Below are 17,690 nucleotides of genomic sequence, written 5' to 3' on the forward strand. Positions count from 1 at the left end.
TTATGATCTTAGTTTAGGGGCCTCATAAAAGATGTAGTGTGCAAGTCACAGTATCCTACACTCAAAGGGTCATAACCACTGCATCCACACCGATACCCACAGAACTCCTAAAGACACTTCTGCTCGGTAGTGTTTATTGCCAAAACAAATTTCTAGTCCTAACGTTTCTGCTGTTCAACTTCCCATGGAAAAGTTTAATAGTTTCTATTATAAAGTTGATTTTCTCACATGTTAGATAGGCTAATAGAGCCAGGAACTGGACATCTTGCCTCATTTCACGTTTAAGACCTGAATTTCAGTTCCGTTTCTTACATATGGCACTAGTACATACGCATTTAACTTTTATACCATGCAGCTATTAGAAAGATATCACTTTGCAACTAAAATAGGTCAAGAAGTATTTTGCTTTTCTTCTACGCCTCTGTGAATGTTACTTACCTCGTGCATTAGACAAGCAACTGAAACAAAAAGCGCCATTCCCTCGAGAGCAGCATTGGCTGATCAACACCTCTAGCAGGTTACACAAAGCACGTAAACATCGTCTGCCACCATGTGGACACAGCAACTCTGGACACAGGGAAGGAGGGCTAGACACAAGTTACTTGCTTGGATCTGTACTGCACTGATGTGAAAACAAACATCCTTGGGAGAGCTGACAAAAGACTGAGTGATTTTTTTTTCGTGGCAAATAGCAAAGTTCATCTGTTGCTAATGAGTGTCAGATGAAAGCAGAACTATTCTCTGGCCAGGGCTGAGCAAATCGTGCCAATGTGAATAGGAGTATTAGTCTAACATCACTCAATAGTTGTCTGACAAAACAAATCAAGGCTGGATCAGAAGAGAAGCCTTGCCTTGTGAGGTGATCGTGAGCATGCATTCAGCCAGAACAGAAAAAAACCAACCTTAACTCATGCAATGTGACAACTCAAAGATTTCACAAAACCTGGAAGTGATGCCTGACAAGGTATGCTCTCACTGCCACCAAAAAGGTGCAAAGAGGTCTTGGCACTGATCAGAGTTCTGGCCTATGGTTCTATAGGGAATCTGGGTTGAGACTCAGAATAAGAAATTCAGAAGATCAAGAGATAAATTAACTTGCACCCCCTTCAGTGGCTGACTGAAATAACAAATCAGCATTTGATACACTCACAGTTGCAAATAAGATGATTGTCCCAGGCAAGAAAATAGCTGCAGTAAATCCCCTTCTGACTAGGACCAGAAGAATCTAGCTCTACAGCTATAAAGCAATTATTTCCTCTCCAAGCAATCTCACAACCAGACAAGGAATAGTGCCTGTTAAGTATCATGCAAGAGACAATCTCTTGAATACCTAAAGAAACTGGAAGTTTCATGAAGAAGATGGTCATGCTCTCTTCAATGGCTACACATCATATATGCATGAGTTAGAAATAATGACCAACACAGGAAAGAAACCATGTAATATCATCTTGTATACAACTTCAGGCCAGGTATTCTCCAGTAGTGACACTGTGCATGCTCACTAAGGACTCACCTCAAAAAAGACAGTCATTAAAATAAAATCGTATCTTCATATGTAATAAAGAACCTACAATGAAGTCAGGCCCAAGCAATCAAGGTTCTGGGAATGGAGGAAAGAGATAAAAACAGCCAGTAAGCAGCAATAAAGCATCTTTCTTTCTACAAGCCTGAGATTTGAAACTCAAAGCCACCGTACTCTCATCCACCCACACTCTAAGGTTAAAAAAAAAAAAAAAGAACAGAGGGGAAAAAAACCTGGAGCACTGGGACCACTGCTCAAGGACTTGTGAGAGCTTAGCTTAGCAAGGTCCATGCCCATGCCTGAGCTGAGCTGTGTGCCACATGCATTACATGTTCAGAGCGATGAGAACTGAGAGATACCAGCTTGCCCATGCTGTGTGTTTGCTTATCACCCACAAAACCCCCCCCCCCCAACACTTCAGTGAGTTCCTAATATTCATCCACTATAACAGGAGATTTTCATGGTGTAATGCCACCTCCTCTAGTGTGAAAACCTATGCAAGAATTCATTTTGGTTTCCTCCTAAAACCTCATCTTCCTCAGCTACTCCACACGCGTCTATTACTTAGCAGCTGCAGAATTTGTGGGGCCAGCAACCTACTGAATGATCTCCCAGCGCCTAATGCTTTTGAGAGCTGAGCAATTCACTCCCATTTTAAGCAACTGTGTTGTGATTCACCTTTGACAATGCTCAGGAATGACAGTGATTTTTTTTTTTTTTTTTTTGTTATTACTTGACCTAAGTCACTAATTTCACTTTTAAAAAACCCAACATATTTGTATGTTCGTTAGAGTCAAAGAGCTGAAATCCTAACTGGAAATTTATGGTCTTACCTAATATTATCTAACATAAAAAAGCTACTCTGTGAACTTCGTGAGGGATTCAATTTTACAAATAGAAAATATGGGGATTGAAACAATTTGTGCTCACATAACAGATGGAAGTTATTATGAACTCTCGGAATTAACACACATTGTTTTGACTTTGGAATGTAACAGCAAAGCAAGTTTCTCCAAATAAATGCTCAACCAAGCCAGCACTGAACTGCTTCTAATTCCAGCTGAATTCTCCTGAGTGCAAGATGTGGTTTTCATTGTTATTATCCTGCTGTTTTACAAAACAGTACCACTTTATCTCTAGAAGAGTTCTGATTTCAATAATTTTACTTAATATCAACCCAGTCTCACTTCTTCCCCACTCACATTTCTCCTTGCCGCCGCAACTCCAGGTGATTGTGAAAGGAAAAAAAAAAAAGAAGGTATAAAAATCTGTGAAACCAGGGAAGCTTATACAAATCCTTTCAAGTATTTCTTTAAGCTGACACAAGTTTTTCTGGGCTCTTTGTTTCTCACCACAATCATCAAGACTTGCACGAATGATTCGAGTAAGGTGATGGAGACCCAAGCTCTTTTCTTAATGCTCCAGTAGAGTCAGCACCATTCCTCCTAGACACTTCCAATTCCCCCACAGCACCCAGAGGGAATTAAGCAACCGATTCACATTTATTCACAACAGAATATTTCACAGGATTGGTTCTGTGAATTAAGGTCAACACCTTTGGGCCTTAAAAGGATTCCCTCACAGGTTACAACAGTCTAGAGATAAGAAAGAGGCAGCTGCTCATTCTCCATCCAAACTTAATTATTTTCACACATTCACATCAACTAAATATATCTGAAGCTTCTCCTGAAGCAGCCTTAAGATCTTCTGAAAGCTACTTAAATTCAACAGTTCCAGCCTCCAAAGGAACACACAAAGGATTCAAACAATCTCAAGTTTTTACAGCAAGTCAGCCATGAGTACAGAAGTTTTGTGATGTATTTCTGCGTGTTATCTACCTGTTCTGCTTTCACAATGGAATTTCCCCTTGGCAGAACTATAAAAAGCTGCAATATTTGACCAAGGATATCAAAACAAATGTGACTACAACAGTTTATATGGGCTTCAGTAACACTTTCCTGATTAAATAAGTAGTAGAAGCCCCCCAAAAATTCAGATTTACTTTTATTATGTTTTTGCATTCAACAGCATACAAATCTCGAGCATTAACATGTGAACCACTGGTGTTGTACAAACCACTTCAAAGCTTGGCCACTGACTACTCTAGCTTGTACCAGCACCATGAAAAATTTCAAACTTTTTTATACAAATACGTACTCAAAGTCTTCATTTACTTTTACGAGTTTAAACACACGACAGTGACTTCAGAAACCAACTGCAAGGACTTGGAAGGCAACATGGGCAAGTGACCATGTGTTCAACAATTCCTAGTCCTTCAGAACTAGGATAAGAACAAAATCAGAACGAGAGATTTCAGCAGGTCCAACAATGGCAACAACTCAGAAATGACAAGTCAAAGAGAAAAACCACGAAAACAAGTGAAATGGTGACACAATTCCTATTAAAAAAATACTACAGGCACAAGTGTCAACTAACTGAGACTACAAGAACTGGCAAGAGTCACAGACTGGTTGGGGTTGGAAGGGACCTCTGGAGATCATCTAGTCCAATCCCCTGCCAAAGCAGGATCACCCAGAGCAGGTTGCACAGGATGGCGTCCAGGCGGGTTTGGAATCTCTCCAGAGAAGGAGACTCCACAACCTCTCTGGGCAGCCTGTCCCAGGGCTCGGTCACCCGCAGAGGGAAGAAGTTTTTCCTCACGTTCAGGTGGAACTTCCTGTGTTCCAGTTTGTGCCCGGTGCCCCTTGTCCTGTCGCTGGGCACCACTGAGAAGAGTCTGGCCCCTTCCTCTTGACACCCACCCTTTAGATATTGAGAAGTGTTGATCAGATCCCCTCTCAGGCTTCTGTTCCCCAGGCTAACCAGCCCCAGCTCTCTCAGCCTTTCCTCACACCAGAGATGCTCCAGGCCCCTCATCCTCCTCGCAGCCCTCCGCTGGACTCTCCCCAGTAGTTCCCTGTCTGTCTGGAACTGGGAAGCCCAGACCTGGACACAGAACTCCAGCTGTGGCCTCACCAGGGCAGAGCAGAGCAGAGGGGGAGGAGAACCTCCCTCGACCTGCTGGCCACGCTCTTCTCCCTGCACCCCAGGGCACCATTGGCCTTCTTGGCCACGAGGGCACGCTGCTGCTCATGGAGAGCTGCTTGTCCACCAGGACTCCCAGGTCCTTCTCCGCAGCGCTGCTTACTACCAACTTGGGCTCAATGAAGAGTTCATGATCTCAGTCAAGAAAGAAGCACAGAGCGTTTGCATCGCATACATGAACAGCAAACTCCAGAATAGGAACAAAAACATGAAAGGCTGAAAAGCAAAGCAAACAGCATCACGACTCACAAGTTACAGAATGAACTAATGTATTTACGTAAGCAGAGATTAAGGAAAGCATTGATTTGATAGTAATGGAGAGAGAAAGCTATCAAAGCATTTGAAAGAAAGAGTATTTAATCCCTTTCTCTCCCTAGTCTTCCCTATAAAAGTCAAGTGCGAACAGCTGGCTGCCATTATTAATACCAGCCACAGAGTCACAGTCCAATTTTATTAACAGCTTGGTTAAGTGAATTTTCAAGATTAGCAGGACGTGATTAACTTCATCTTAAGATATTTTAGCCTTTAAGTCATTTCAGAGCCATTGGAGTTTATCTTCCAAAATACACTAAGCCACGGCAAGATACCAGAAGTCTAAAAAATGGTAAATGCAATCCAAGCTTAAAAAAAAAAACAATGCGAAAAGACTCAGAAGACTTCAATTTGGAGTAGGGAATGGGGAAAAAAGTGGTGGAAGAGAGAACTGGAAATATGAACCAAACAACTAGAAAGCAAGCATAAAAAAAGATCAGATTTTTTCAAGAATAAACCAATGTGAATGTCACATTTCCATTGGAATTAAAATAAATCTCTTGGCACTTCATGGTGTAATATGCTTGCAAGCATGCTGGGGAAATGGGATATTGATGAAGTATGAATGGATACAGAGCAATAAGTATTCTTTGGGTGTAGTTAAACAACGGTTCACTGCTGTAAATGGAAGTGCTAGTGAAGCAGAGCTCCACCTGGGTCTAGGCTTTACTCCAGTTCTAGTCAATATTTTAATTAGGTGACCTGGATAGAGAATAGGCTCAGACACAGAAAGCAAAAAGCTGAGATTGAGTTCTCAACCCACCTTTCTCCATCTTCTAGAGTTATAAATTACAAGACCTGTGAAGCATTTCTCCCATCCTACTCACCACTTTAAAGGCAACAGCTGTACAGCATATCCAGCTTTGGACACTGTACTTCAAGAAAGACATGGATTCAGATGGAGAACAGGAGACAAGCATGCTCAGAAATTAAGAGACATGGCCCATGAGAAAGCACTTTAGAAAGGAGAAATTGTAAGCTTTTATGCATTGAAAGACAAAGAGGAAGAGAATTAAATGAACAGATTATCATCATAAATGATTATGTGGTTAAAAAGAAGTGAGACAGGTTTGGATTAGATGTCAGAAAAGACTTTAATGGCCAGGACGGCCAATCACTGGAAAAGACTACTTTGACCACAGGCTTTCCCTCAGGGAAAGTTACACAAACATCTACCAGGGATGGCATAAAGAGCAGCTGACTCTGCCCCAGGACTCGGCAACAGTTTAAATGGCCTCCCCAGGTCCCTTCCACACCAGTTTTTTGTACATTTTCTGAATTCCATACCAAATGAATTCACAGCGGGTATTAGTAGTATCTCAAATACAAGTTTGTAAACTCTCATGCATTTGCCAAGATAAAGGATGATTTTTAAAATACATTAAGAGAAAGAAAGGATGATTAGAGGACTTTTTAATTTTATTATAAAGTTATGTATTTGCAAGACTTAAGGTTTTCCAGCTTCTTGTGTTTTCTATGATGAGTATAGGGGTAGAATACTAATTAAAGCAATAATACAGCAAAATTAAAGACATTGCAATGAGAATGACATGAATGGATCTTCAAGTATGACAGAATAACAATAAAAATAACAGAAAACATTTACAATTTTCAAAACAATGTGTACAGACTCACAGCATTGACTATTTGAAAAGTAAAATGTTATTAGCTGGCAAGCCCTTCTCTAAGCACCACAGAAGAAAATATCAACCACAGAGCTGTAAGGTAAATGAAAACAATGATTTGAAGAACACATCTGCTAGTTCACGGATGTTCACCGTAGAGAACAGCATCACAAGTAGCTGCACACTCAATGCCATACTGACGCTAAGCAGATAGTATATATAAATAAATAAATAAATCTCAATATACCAACCTGTGCTATATTTTTGTTGAGAAGATATACTCCATATTCAAACTGAAGCTTCTCCCCTCCTTTTGGATACAAAGGAAATCTGATGGGAAAGAAAAAAGGAGAAAAAAAGAACATTTAAGGTGAAATTATTCAGATACTTAAGTTAACTTGAAAAAGCCACAGACTCCTTTTCTGAGAAGGTAAGGATTTAAAAAGCCTCCCTTGGTGACTTTTCCCAGGAACCCCCTTCACAAGATGTACTTAGGAACCCTCTGCAACTCCCGTTAATCAGCCTGTAAAAAACTGATGTCAAAATTCAGCTAATGAATTACATTTTCTAAAGTGTTTTAGGTTTTTAAAAGATGTTTTACGACTCTCCCCAGTGCTGCAACATTCCTCTTACTAAGCAAAGCATGTTTTAAGAAGCGTGTAGCATCACAACGCATCTCATGTTATCCCTTTGTATTCAGTTATTCGCTTTTGGTTAGCTCATTTCCAAATGGAAATAATCTTTTAAGAAAGGTGTTCTCTCTTGTTATTTTGGGATGGAAAGAGCACGAATGTCTTCAGACACAGAAGACACCATCACAGCAGAATAACACTCAGAGAATATAAGTGATTCCTTTCAACAAGCTTCACCCCCCCGCCCCCAAAGGCTCAAGTCAGAGCACCAGGATCACTACAGCCCTTGCAAATACAATATTAGTAATGTTTATTTGTCTTTTTTAATAAATAAAGTATTTTTCACAATTTTAAATACCTAGATGTAGCAAATAGTTTATGAAAAAATAGCACAGCTTATTTCTGTCTTAACTGCTGTGTGAAATCAGCGAACCAAAACTTTAGTCCCTAAAGTATTGAAACTGTTGGACAGTCTGCATTAAAGAATATAATTTTATGCGTATGTTCTAGGAATCTTTGCTTAAGTGAAGTGGTTCTCAAACAGTTTGAGTATTTCTACACTGCATTTCTTAGGATTATCTTTTGACTCTTCCTTACCACCAGAGGTTATGAGGTTACCCTGGTCAATAGGGTAATCTTAGTACAATCTAAAATTTATGTTTATGGGAACTACACATGAAACGAGCTTTTGCCTTTTCAAGAACCGTATGTTCTGTAGCTCCTAATCAAGATGCTGAGCGTATTATCTGCACAAAACCCACATTACATCAGAAACCAAAGTCTCTCTCAAATATAAGATAACAAATACAGGAGATCAATATCTACTAGAAACAACACACACTCTAGAGGGGTGATTACGCAAAGTGTATTTTATCATCAATCAGCCGCGCAGTAGAGTGCATTTGCAACTTTTAAGGAGAATTATATAGTGTCATTAAAGCTAAAGGTTAACAGGTCACGATCACAGCAGATCAAATATTAAGACACCAGCTTCAAGTTTTATGCTACTTTCAAACTCACTAGGTCACTTCAAGTTGAGGAATATAAAAATCACCATGAATAGTATATATCTAGCTCACCTTGCTTAATAGATCTATAAATCCAACTAGTTCCCTGCGCAAGAAAATACAACCTTTCAAAATGAACACATGCTACAAAAATTCTACAACGCATTACCCTAAGCGTAAAATACAAATCAAAAGGAATTCATTTCAATATCTATAATTACACTATCCAAATAGAGTAGGATTTAGATTTAAATGCTACCTTTACAATTAACAGTATAAAACTAACTCAAGCTTGACAATAAAAGCACCATTAGAAACACAAGCCATGTTTCACAACAAGATAGTATTTCGTTAAGTCACTATTAATGGGAACTATGTATTCTATTCTTAGAGACAGAGCTCTTTGATACATGCAGCATAGAAAAGAGAATAAAAAGTGTTTTACAGTGCTCACTACCATCTCCCACACATGGTTTCTTTTAAGTGGTAAAGATTAGACTTTTCTGTTTATCATGTTGGTCCTGCTTCCTTGCTAATATTCACATTTCTGTCCTCTAACTTCCACTAATTAATCTTGAAAGACTCGAAACTACATACATCCTCGTGTCAGCTTTCATAACATGATTTACATGATAGTCTTGAAAAATGTCAGTGTATGTCTTCATATATGTACACTTATGACTCAGAAAAATATTACCAACTTTGATGTCTCTTTCTTTGTGTGTTATCTCGCTTGCCCATTAAACCTGCTCACAAGCAATAAACTCAAGGGAGAGGAACCACGACATTTTATATAGTGTTTCATTGAGTATAATTGAATGCAACTTTAACTGCTGGTTCCCCATGTGAAATTCTTCTTGCCTGCTTCTTAGAAAAGCATGACTGTAAGCTCCCTCTCTCACTTTCACCTGCTGCAAAAAGTCTGCTGTGTAAGGTTTTAGTTATACATCCTCAAAAAATACATTTGAAAACTACTATTTTATTATTTTTATAATCACAAAGCACTCAAAACACAAGATGGCATCCACCTGCCCTTTCTACTCCAACACGTAACCTTCCTTGTTTCCATTCCTGCTGATATGTTTGGGAAAAAATCATTAAGTTCCTTTAAAGCAGAACACAGATACTTACTCTAAGACAACAAATTCAAAGGAATAAGTGTGGTAAGTTTAGTCGAAAAAAGGAAAAAATCCCAAGTTACAGGTGTCTGCTGTGTAATCACCAGACAAGATCACCTGAGAGAAGTTACCAAGTAGTAGGAAACTTGTTCTGAGCACACTCAGAAATTGAGCTCTGGTCCTCCTCAGAGCAGTACACCCACATGCTGTAAGGAATCCATACACCTGCCATGCTAGCAGGCAGTAATTATGAACAAATCAGCTTCTGCTCTGTGAGGTTCAAAGCGTGCCCTTGTAAAAATATGTTGGTATTTATCTCAGCTGGCATACAGCAGTAATTTTAACAGCGACTCATAAAGATGATCTTAGTTCAGAGAACATTGACTTGATGCAGGAAAATACCAGAACATGTAGTAACTTATAACAGGTTAACACCATTTGGAGTTGTTCCTGCACCTCATGTTTCCACTATACTCAAGGCTATTCTTGGTCCACTGAAGACTTCTGACATGTCAGCAATGGTAAGAGCCTGTGATGAAGAAAAAGCACAAGGACTTCACACTTACAGCCCAGGACATGGTTGGCTTTCTGGGCTCCATCACCAGCAGCATGACCAGCAGGTTGAGGGAGGGGATTCTGCACCTCCACTCTACTCTGGTGAGACCCCCTGCAGTGCTGCGTCCAGCTCGGGGGTCCCCAGCACAAGAAGGACATGGAGCTGTTGGAGCGAGTCCAGAGGAGGCCACAGAGATGCTGTGAGGGCTGGAGCACCTCTGCTATGGAGACAGGCTGAGAGAGCTGGGCTGGTTCAGCCTGGAGAAGAGAAGGCTGCGGGGAGACCTTAGAGCCCCTTCCAGTCCCTGCAGGGGCTCCAGGAAAGCTGGAGAGGGGCTGGTGACAAGGGCAGGGAGGGACAGGCCAAGGGGAATGGCCTGAAGCTGCAGGAGGGGAGATGGAGATGAGATGGGAGGCAGAAATCCTTCCCTGTGAGGGTGCTGAGGCCCTGGCACAGGTTGCCCCGAGAAGCTGTGGCTGCCCCTGGCTCCCTGGCAGTGTTGAAGGCCAGGTTGGATGGGGCTTTGGGCAACCTGGGCTGGTGGAGGGTGTCCCTGCCCATGGCAGGGGGTTGGACCTAGATGGGCTGTGAGGTCCCTTCCAGCCCAAACCAGTCTGGGATTCTGTGACTAGTGATAAAGGGAATAACAAGCTGGCAGGCATGTGGAAAGGCAGCTTTAGGACCTATGACCATTGTGCCAAAGATGCTGAAATTAAACAAGCCCCACTCTGAATTCAGAAGGTGGAGAACACTGTGTAAGTGATCCAAACTGCACACAAGACTGATTTTAACCAGATGGTCAATATGTGCCTTTAAGATCTAAGATAACATAAAGAGGATTCTCGATTTTAAAAGCTTTGGAAGTTTTATGTTTTGCTTATTTAATCCTGAAGGACTGTGACAAATGCAAAGTTTTTATTAATTTCTTTGAGTCGTGTGTTCTATTTTATAGGACTCACTGGGATACGAGTCAGATGACCAGTGCTACCCAGCTGTACCACACTGCAGGAACAGAGGGAAATCCATAATAAATTACAAAACATACACATGCATTACATTTTTAGACACATAGCTCACCCTCCCCTTTCATGGCATGTTGCTTTGGACAAAAGTTGTATTCTTCTACATGTGATACCACAATGACAGAACAGTTTCTTCCATAGTGAACCACAAAAATATCATGCTAACAGCCTCAAAGCACACATTAGGCTTATACTAACAGTAACACATTCTAGACCCAAGTTTTCCTAGTCTCACAAGAAGAGGCTTTCATTGCCGTTTCTCAGGGGTGACAGTAAAAAAAAAAAATTAAAAAAATATTTTAAAATAATAGAAACAGTTACAAGGCACTTCTAATCAGCTCTGAAAAATTTTGTTGTAGCAGAGCTTAGACTAGAGATGGAAAGTCATCCACCCCCACCTTACCTCTCTCCCATCTCCTGCTTGAGGGGTTCCCAAGAATAAGCACCTCCTCTCTACCTGCAATCTTAATTCCAACAAGTCAACATCAGCTTCTTTATTTCAACCTATCCCCTATTAATTACTGCCACACTTCCCAAGCAGACATCATCTGCTAGATAAAGAACTCTTCAGCTTAAACCAAGAAAAACTGAGTTGGAAGGGAACACATTACTAACAGGTAGTAAAGAAACTCTCCTCTTCCATCAAGGGCACCTCATGTTCACATCAGATACTATTCTTAGCACTGAACTCATGTGTTTAACACAACTGGATGCCACTAACCACAAGCAGTTCAAAGAACGAACTAACTGTTGGGTTTTTGAACTACATAAGGCAACTTTGTTTCAGTCTATTTACACATAGGAGGTTTTGCTGATAGGCAATGAGTAAGCAAAAAAGTATGAGCAGGTCAAGGCTTCAAGTACTGCTGATCTACATAACCAAATATATCTACTTGCAAGAAACTCAAGCAAGACTGACAAATCAAAGTGTGCACTCAGGTGAATACAGATTAGGGCAAGCCTAAGAGGAAGAATCTCTAATTTCCTTGTAAACTGCTCAGGCAAACAGGGGTGGAAAAGGAAGAAACCCCAGCTAAAAGGAGTGGTTAAGTGAAGTGTCAACATTGGTGTTATTTTACACTGTAGACTCTATGTGAAAGTTTCTAGGGTACTAACCCTCATTAAATCCTCCCAAAAGAGTTGTGAAAAGGAGAAAGCGAAGCAAAGGTTACGTGCTTTGTTCGCGATTACTCTGATGGGGAAAAGTAACTCCAAGTCAGCCTTTTAAATAAAAAACAGGGCCGAAAGTCTACCTCTTCTCCAAGTTGAAACTACAGAACCAGCACCCTACCGTCAACAATGGGATTGTTCTACCTCTTGCAACAATTCACGAATGCTAAGTTTTAAAACAGTCAGTTTGAATATTTGCATTACAAATACCATTCTGATAGGTATCAAGCCTACGGGCACCCAACTATACCATCAAGAGGACTCTTAGGGAGCTGTTACTGTGGGGTTAAGTCTTTAATGAGATTTTTTCCTACCATGGTATTCAGTCAAGTCAAACACATCTTAGACATAACAAACACGCATACCTCAAACTGAAAAGTATAATCTTACTATAGTAAATCATATTTTAAGGTTACAAAGAATGTAGACAGGGTACTAAACTGTCAAATTTGGTTTAAAAGTCTTTCTGTAAAGAAAAGAAACTCAATACATGATTTCCAGTCAATATGGAAAACTAATGGTGGCTGGTTGTCATCGTTTCCACTCCAGCTGAATCATGAAGATGCAAACAGTGTTAAACTAAGGCAAATTCAGTTTTCAGTTCAAGATTTAGTCTTGAATATGTCTAAAAACATTTGTGGTCTGGGGGCAGTATGCACCTGAAGACCATTTCTACGGGCTCTACATCATCTCTGCAGCAATGCAATCCAAAAGCTGCAGGGTGCCCCACAAGACCACCAGCCATCACTTCATGCTGCTGAAACTACTTGTTCGTCCAGACACAAGCAAATCATCATCATGGAGCTACAGGCACAAAGAAGTCTGATGTATCGTCTCCACAGCAAGTTCAAACCATCTTATATGTCAGCTAGCTTCCCTCGAAATAAACTTCATCCTTCCTTGGGGTAGGAAGATTGCCTAAATTACTTTCCAGTGTTCATTTCAGCCTTATTTTCTACGATTTGAGGCATAATGAAGGAGATTGTGCTTATGTGCTGCTGAAAGTAACTCTGAGAATTTCAGGGGTAGATGGTAGAGAAAAGCCTCTTGCAAGGATTTTTCACACTTGCAGTTTAAAATGAGATGTCTACAGTTTGGATCAATCAGGTTTGGTGGTGTTTTTTCCCTTATAAAAAGTGTTACTTATTAATAAAAGAAAGTGTTTTAACCCGTGTCTTAGTGACTTTTGAATCATACGGACTAAACCACTGGTTTTGATAGCATGGGCAGGAAGTTTGCTGCTACAGTGTCTCCAACCAAAAGTAATCACTAATATTGATGTATTTAAAAATCAGAAAACTGACTACAGAAAAAAAGGTCTTTTAAAGATTACTTATGTTACCCACAGATATTGATTCTGGAAAACTTAAGGTCTGTTTCAAAGCTGAAAATACAATTAGCCTAATTTCAGTGTTTTAAGCATTAGGACCACCCTTCTTACAACTCAAATTGTCATAATTATTCTACTCTAACCAGTAAGAACTTCTTTTCACTATCCTACCTTTTTCAGCTGACCTTAGACAAGTACTTATCAGCCATCAAAATCTTGTTTAATTTTACATCCTCAGCTAATCTTTAGTTGTTTTACACAGTTAACTTCAGTGTTTGATGAGCAATGCAGTAAATCACCACAGGACTCTTGGTTCAGTCAGATGGTAACTGTTAGAAAAAGCTGAGAGAATCCTTATTCCATACATTTATTTCAGACCTCAAGTATCTCTTATGAATTCAAGTCCAAATACATTTACTGTTGTGTTCTGTGATTTATGAACTTCTCTGTATCCAGAAAAATACGTACCAACATATTGGTGGCCAATTTTTATTGTCTATAACCGCCTGTCTTTAATACAACTATTTTTAAAGCTTAAGAAATTGCTTCATTTTTAACTGCTTTCACCTGCTTCTACTTTGGTATTATACCATATGTTTTAGATCTTTTATTCTCTCTTCTGTTCAGACTTCTGCCATATCCCAAATTATATTAAAGTCTCAAAGTTCAGAAAGCTCTTTAGGGAAGACTAAAAAAAAATAAAAATCATTATTTTACTTACACATTACATCTAGCTGTTTTCCACAGGCTGAAGCGTGGCACAATTTAAATAGTGTATTACATCCCATTTAGCAAATGTAAGTAAAATTCCAAATCTAGGTTGGAATTGTGTTAGGTAACCTGAATTTTCAAAGTGATGCAAAAGTTCAAAGACTGCTAATATCTGTAGCTTTGCAAGTTAAATTAACTGCAAGGACATCTATGTTTTAAGAACCTTTAATTATCTAATAGTTAACTGAAGATCAGAAACTTAGTCCACTGACTAAATGAAGCCTATACCACTGCATTTTCACATCACCATATTTGCTGTATCTTTGACTGCTTCCTGCCCAATTGCATCCACCAAATTTGTCAGAGAACAAACTTGACGTGGCTTTTTCCTTCACTTATTTTCAAGGACAGTAAGCAGAATGGCTGCAGGGAGATGACTGTACAGCAGACTTGGCAGAATGCAGCCGAAACCCAATTATTCACTATCATACAGATAAAGAACTGATGTCATTTCTGTGACTCTAACAGTCACTGGTGTGATAGCAGAGACTCATCCATCAGATTTAGGGAATCACTGTACCTCACACAACACTACCAAAAAATAGAGCAGTTTATAAAATGATGATTTTCAAGCTTAAGGCCATGGATAGGACACCCTATACGAGGATAAAACTAAATAGCCCAATCCAGATAAGATAATGACCTGAAAAAGTCACAAGTTCTTGCTTGATATGACTGAAGTATGAGGAGTGTACAAGAACACGGTTTAAATATTTACTGAAGTTTGACTTATTTCGACCTCACCCCCTTTTGGGGGGCTGTGAGGGGGTCAGGCAGGGGAGGAAGGAGCTTGTGTTTTCCCTCCAACCTAACCACATCCTGTTTGCTCAGTGTAAAGGAATGTTGTATCCAGAGAAGAAAGCTTTCACTATTTAAAAGCGCTGGGACTTTTCTCAACCAGAATACAGCAAAGTGAGAAGGACTACCATTGTCCAGCCAGCTCGCTTGAAATCACTATTCCCCAGGACATACTTTTGAATCAAGTATTAAGAAAAGTAGGCTGCTGAAGAACCACAGGCACCAAAATACCCAGCACTTCCAACCTCTCAGCACTCCACCAGAAGACCAAGGCACAATAAGCTCTGGCTGCACAGCTTCAAAACCTGTTTCCTTCTCAGATAAGCTGTCCCACGGTTATATCAACTTCAGAGCAGAGACAGGCAAAGATCTTAAGTAGCAGACCCAAGCAGCTGAGAGCTTGTTGGAAGGAACACAACTAAAATGCAACAGTATGAAACTACCTTCACCGCCAGACTTCTCAATTATAGAGATTCAACACAGAGCACTTTGGATCCTTTTTAGATCAAGCTACCAGCTGATGGTGGAGGCCAGAAACTGACCTTAGGGTGACTGCTAGACTACCAGAAATAGCTACATAGTCTGCCAAACAGCATGACTGAAAACGTTTTAAATGAAAAAAGTAAGATCCCCAGCTGGTGAGGCAGAAAAAAATTTTAAATATTACAAGTGGGCACTTTGCTTTCTTAGAGATGAGATTAAGACATGACTATGAATCACAAATCACAAGTGAATTCAGATTTGATTACTACATGGTTTTTAGTTTCTACTTGAGAGAAAAAGCTCTACTTGTAAAACAAACTTGATGACAAAAATACAGACTGCCAAGGGAAAAAAGCATATCCTCGTTCAAGCTTTACACAATACAAAGATAATTAGTTTACTGGGAAAGGAAAGCATATTGGCAGTTTAACTTTATGAAATGTATTTTCAAAATGCCTATCTGAATAGCTCAACAAGATAATTGAAAGCAGAACCACTGCCATCTTTCTATTAAGAAGTGTAACTGCTGTGACCTTGCTCTTGGAGAACGTACAATAGCTTCAACATGTACAGGCTGTACGCGGGAAAAGAAAGCAAAGACCCAGATTATGAAAGTCAGGCAGTTCTTGACAAGACAGTCACCAATTTATTCAAGAAGGCATCATTCTACTAGTTCAGCAAGTAATGCTTTCAAACACCCCAAAACCACAGCCAGCAATCCACGGAACAAGCAACATCTATGACTTTTCGTAGACTGTGCATTTCTGTGACATATTTCAGCTTGAATTCAAGGCTTGCTACATACAGGCCGTGATGGATATCACGACGCAAGGACTATCTATAAGGACAGGACAGACAATCTCACTATCAGAACTTTAAATCTCTCTGCCACTGAAGGATCATTTTTAACTAGAGGACATTTTATACAGGTCAAGTCCCTGCTTGTTGAAAAATGAAGTAATGTTTTGAAAAATAATCTCATCAGGAGTATAGTGTTCCAATGGGAGTAAATTAAGACTAGTATGTCTTCACAGAAACATTTCTCAGCTGTAGATGTCTGGGGTCAGTGGTCTCATCTACTGCAGTAAACAAAATCTGCTTTCTTGGACTGGCCAGGAGCATGTAAAAGCTTCTAATTCCCAGAAATAGTGTTAACAGTACCTAAATTTGTTAAAGAACACCTGATCTAATTCTCAATCTATGCACAGTAATATTTGCTGACCCAACGAAGGCAAAAAGCATTATTTTGGTGATCAAGAATAAAATAAGCCAGGATTCTAGCTAAATATCCTCAAGAATGTGGAACATAAAATACAGTTCAAGATAAGTTCATGGCAAAAAGCATTCTTTGAGCAATATAGTTGAACACTTAACACACACTCAATCTACCACAAAGAATCAACTTTGCTTTGACAGCTATTAGATTTCTCAACAAACCATCTCCATCTGATTTAAGTGTGCCAAGATTTCTCCCCAAAGCTGCCATTTGATTATCTCAGCTGAAGTACCAAATATGATTAAAGACTTCTCGATTGAGGTGGAAGATGTTAATGTCAGTGATAAGTTATTCTTCACTTGCTCGTGTCACAATTTTTCAGACTGCTTTGTTGCAAGTGGCTTATCTGTTACCAGGCACAAAGCTATAACCACCTCCAGTTGTAGTAAGTCTACTACAGCTGAAAGTCCAATTTTCCCATTCTTTGAAATAGGAGCAAGGCCACAGTAGTGAGGACAACTTCCAGACCACGCTCATTCAACAAGTAGTTTTCCAAATGATCCAAAATTATCTGTATGCCTGTTCAGCCACACTTCTCTTATTTGCAAATCCAGCTTGTCACACTTAAGAGGTGAAAGACAACACAGCTCATGGAGAAAGGTAATTTGGAAGCAGTCTTGTAGCAGAACTGGTTTTGATATAAACTCTGCTTTACTTGCAGGCCCGAGAAGTGAAACTTTACATCAGACCTTACACAGTCAGTGACTCAGATTGCATGACTTAACACTGTGTAAACCACACACAATAGTGGAAGTTTTCTTTTATCAGTGCAAATGGGTATGTCTAACACACAACACCAACATATCAAACTGCTTGAACACACGCGGATTAAAAGTACATCTGGTCCAACTACTCTTAACTTTTCTGCCTCTCTGAAATTTGTCTCCCTGAAGCAATTACAAGCATCCCAAACTGGGATAAACCAAGCTGTTGGTTTGGACTCAAGACTCAATCAACAAGCCATGCAGATAACATTAACATTCACCGCATGCAGTGCTGCAGCCCTTTGGCCCTGCACTTGCA

At 39.9% G+C, this 17,690-nt stretch overlaps 1 protein-coding gene across 3 annotated transcripts in view; it reads right to left on the reverse strand.

Moving 5' to 3' along the window:
• Positions 1 to 17,690, reverse strand: part of UVRAG (UV radiation resistance associated) — a 101,232-nt gene that overhangs the window by 23,906 nt on the left and 59,636 nt on the right. For all 3 annotated transcript variants that reach the window (XR_012833456.1, XM_075742596.1, XM_075742595.1), the window contains exon 13: positions 6,756 to 6,834. Coding sequence is in view for 2 of the 3 variants with exons in the window: in XM_075742596.1 (XP_075598711.1) it covers positions 6,756 to 6,834 (79 nt within the window). In the remaining variant the exon portion in view is untranslated. The remainder of the gene's footprint in view (positions 1 to 6,755; positions 6,835 to 17,690) is intronic.

The sequence above is a fragment of the Balearica regulorum genome, chromosome 1 (assembly GCF_011004875.1).
Source record: "Balearica regulorum gibbericeps isolate bBalReg1 chromosome 1, bBalReg1.pri, whole genome shotgun sequence".
Classification (NCBI taxonomy): Eukaryota; Metazoa; Chordata; class Aves; order Gruiformes; family Gruidae; genus Balearica; species Balearica regulorum.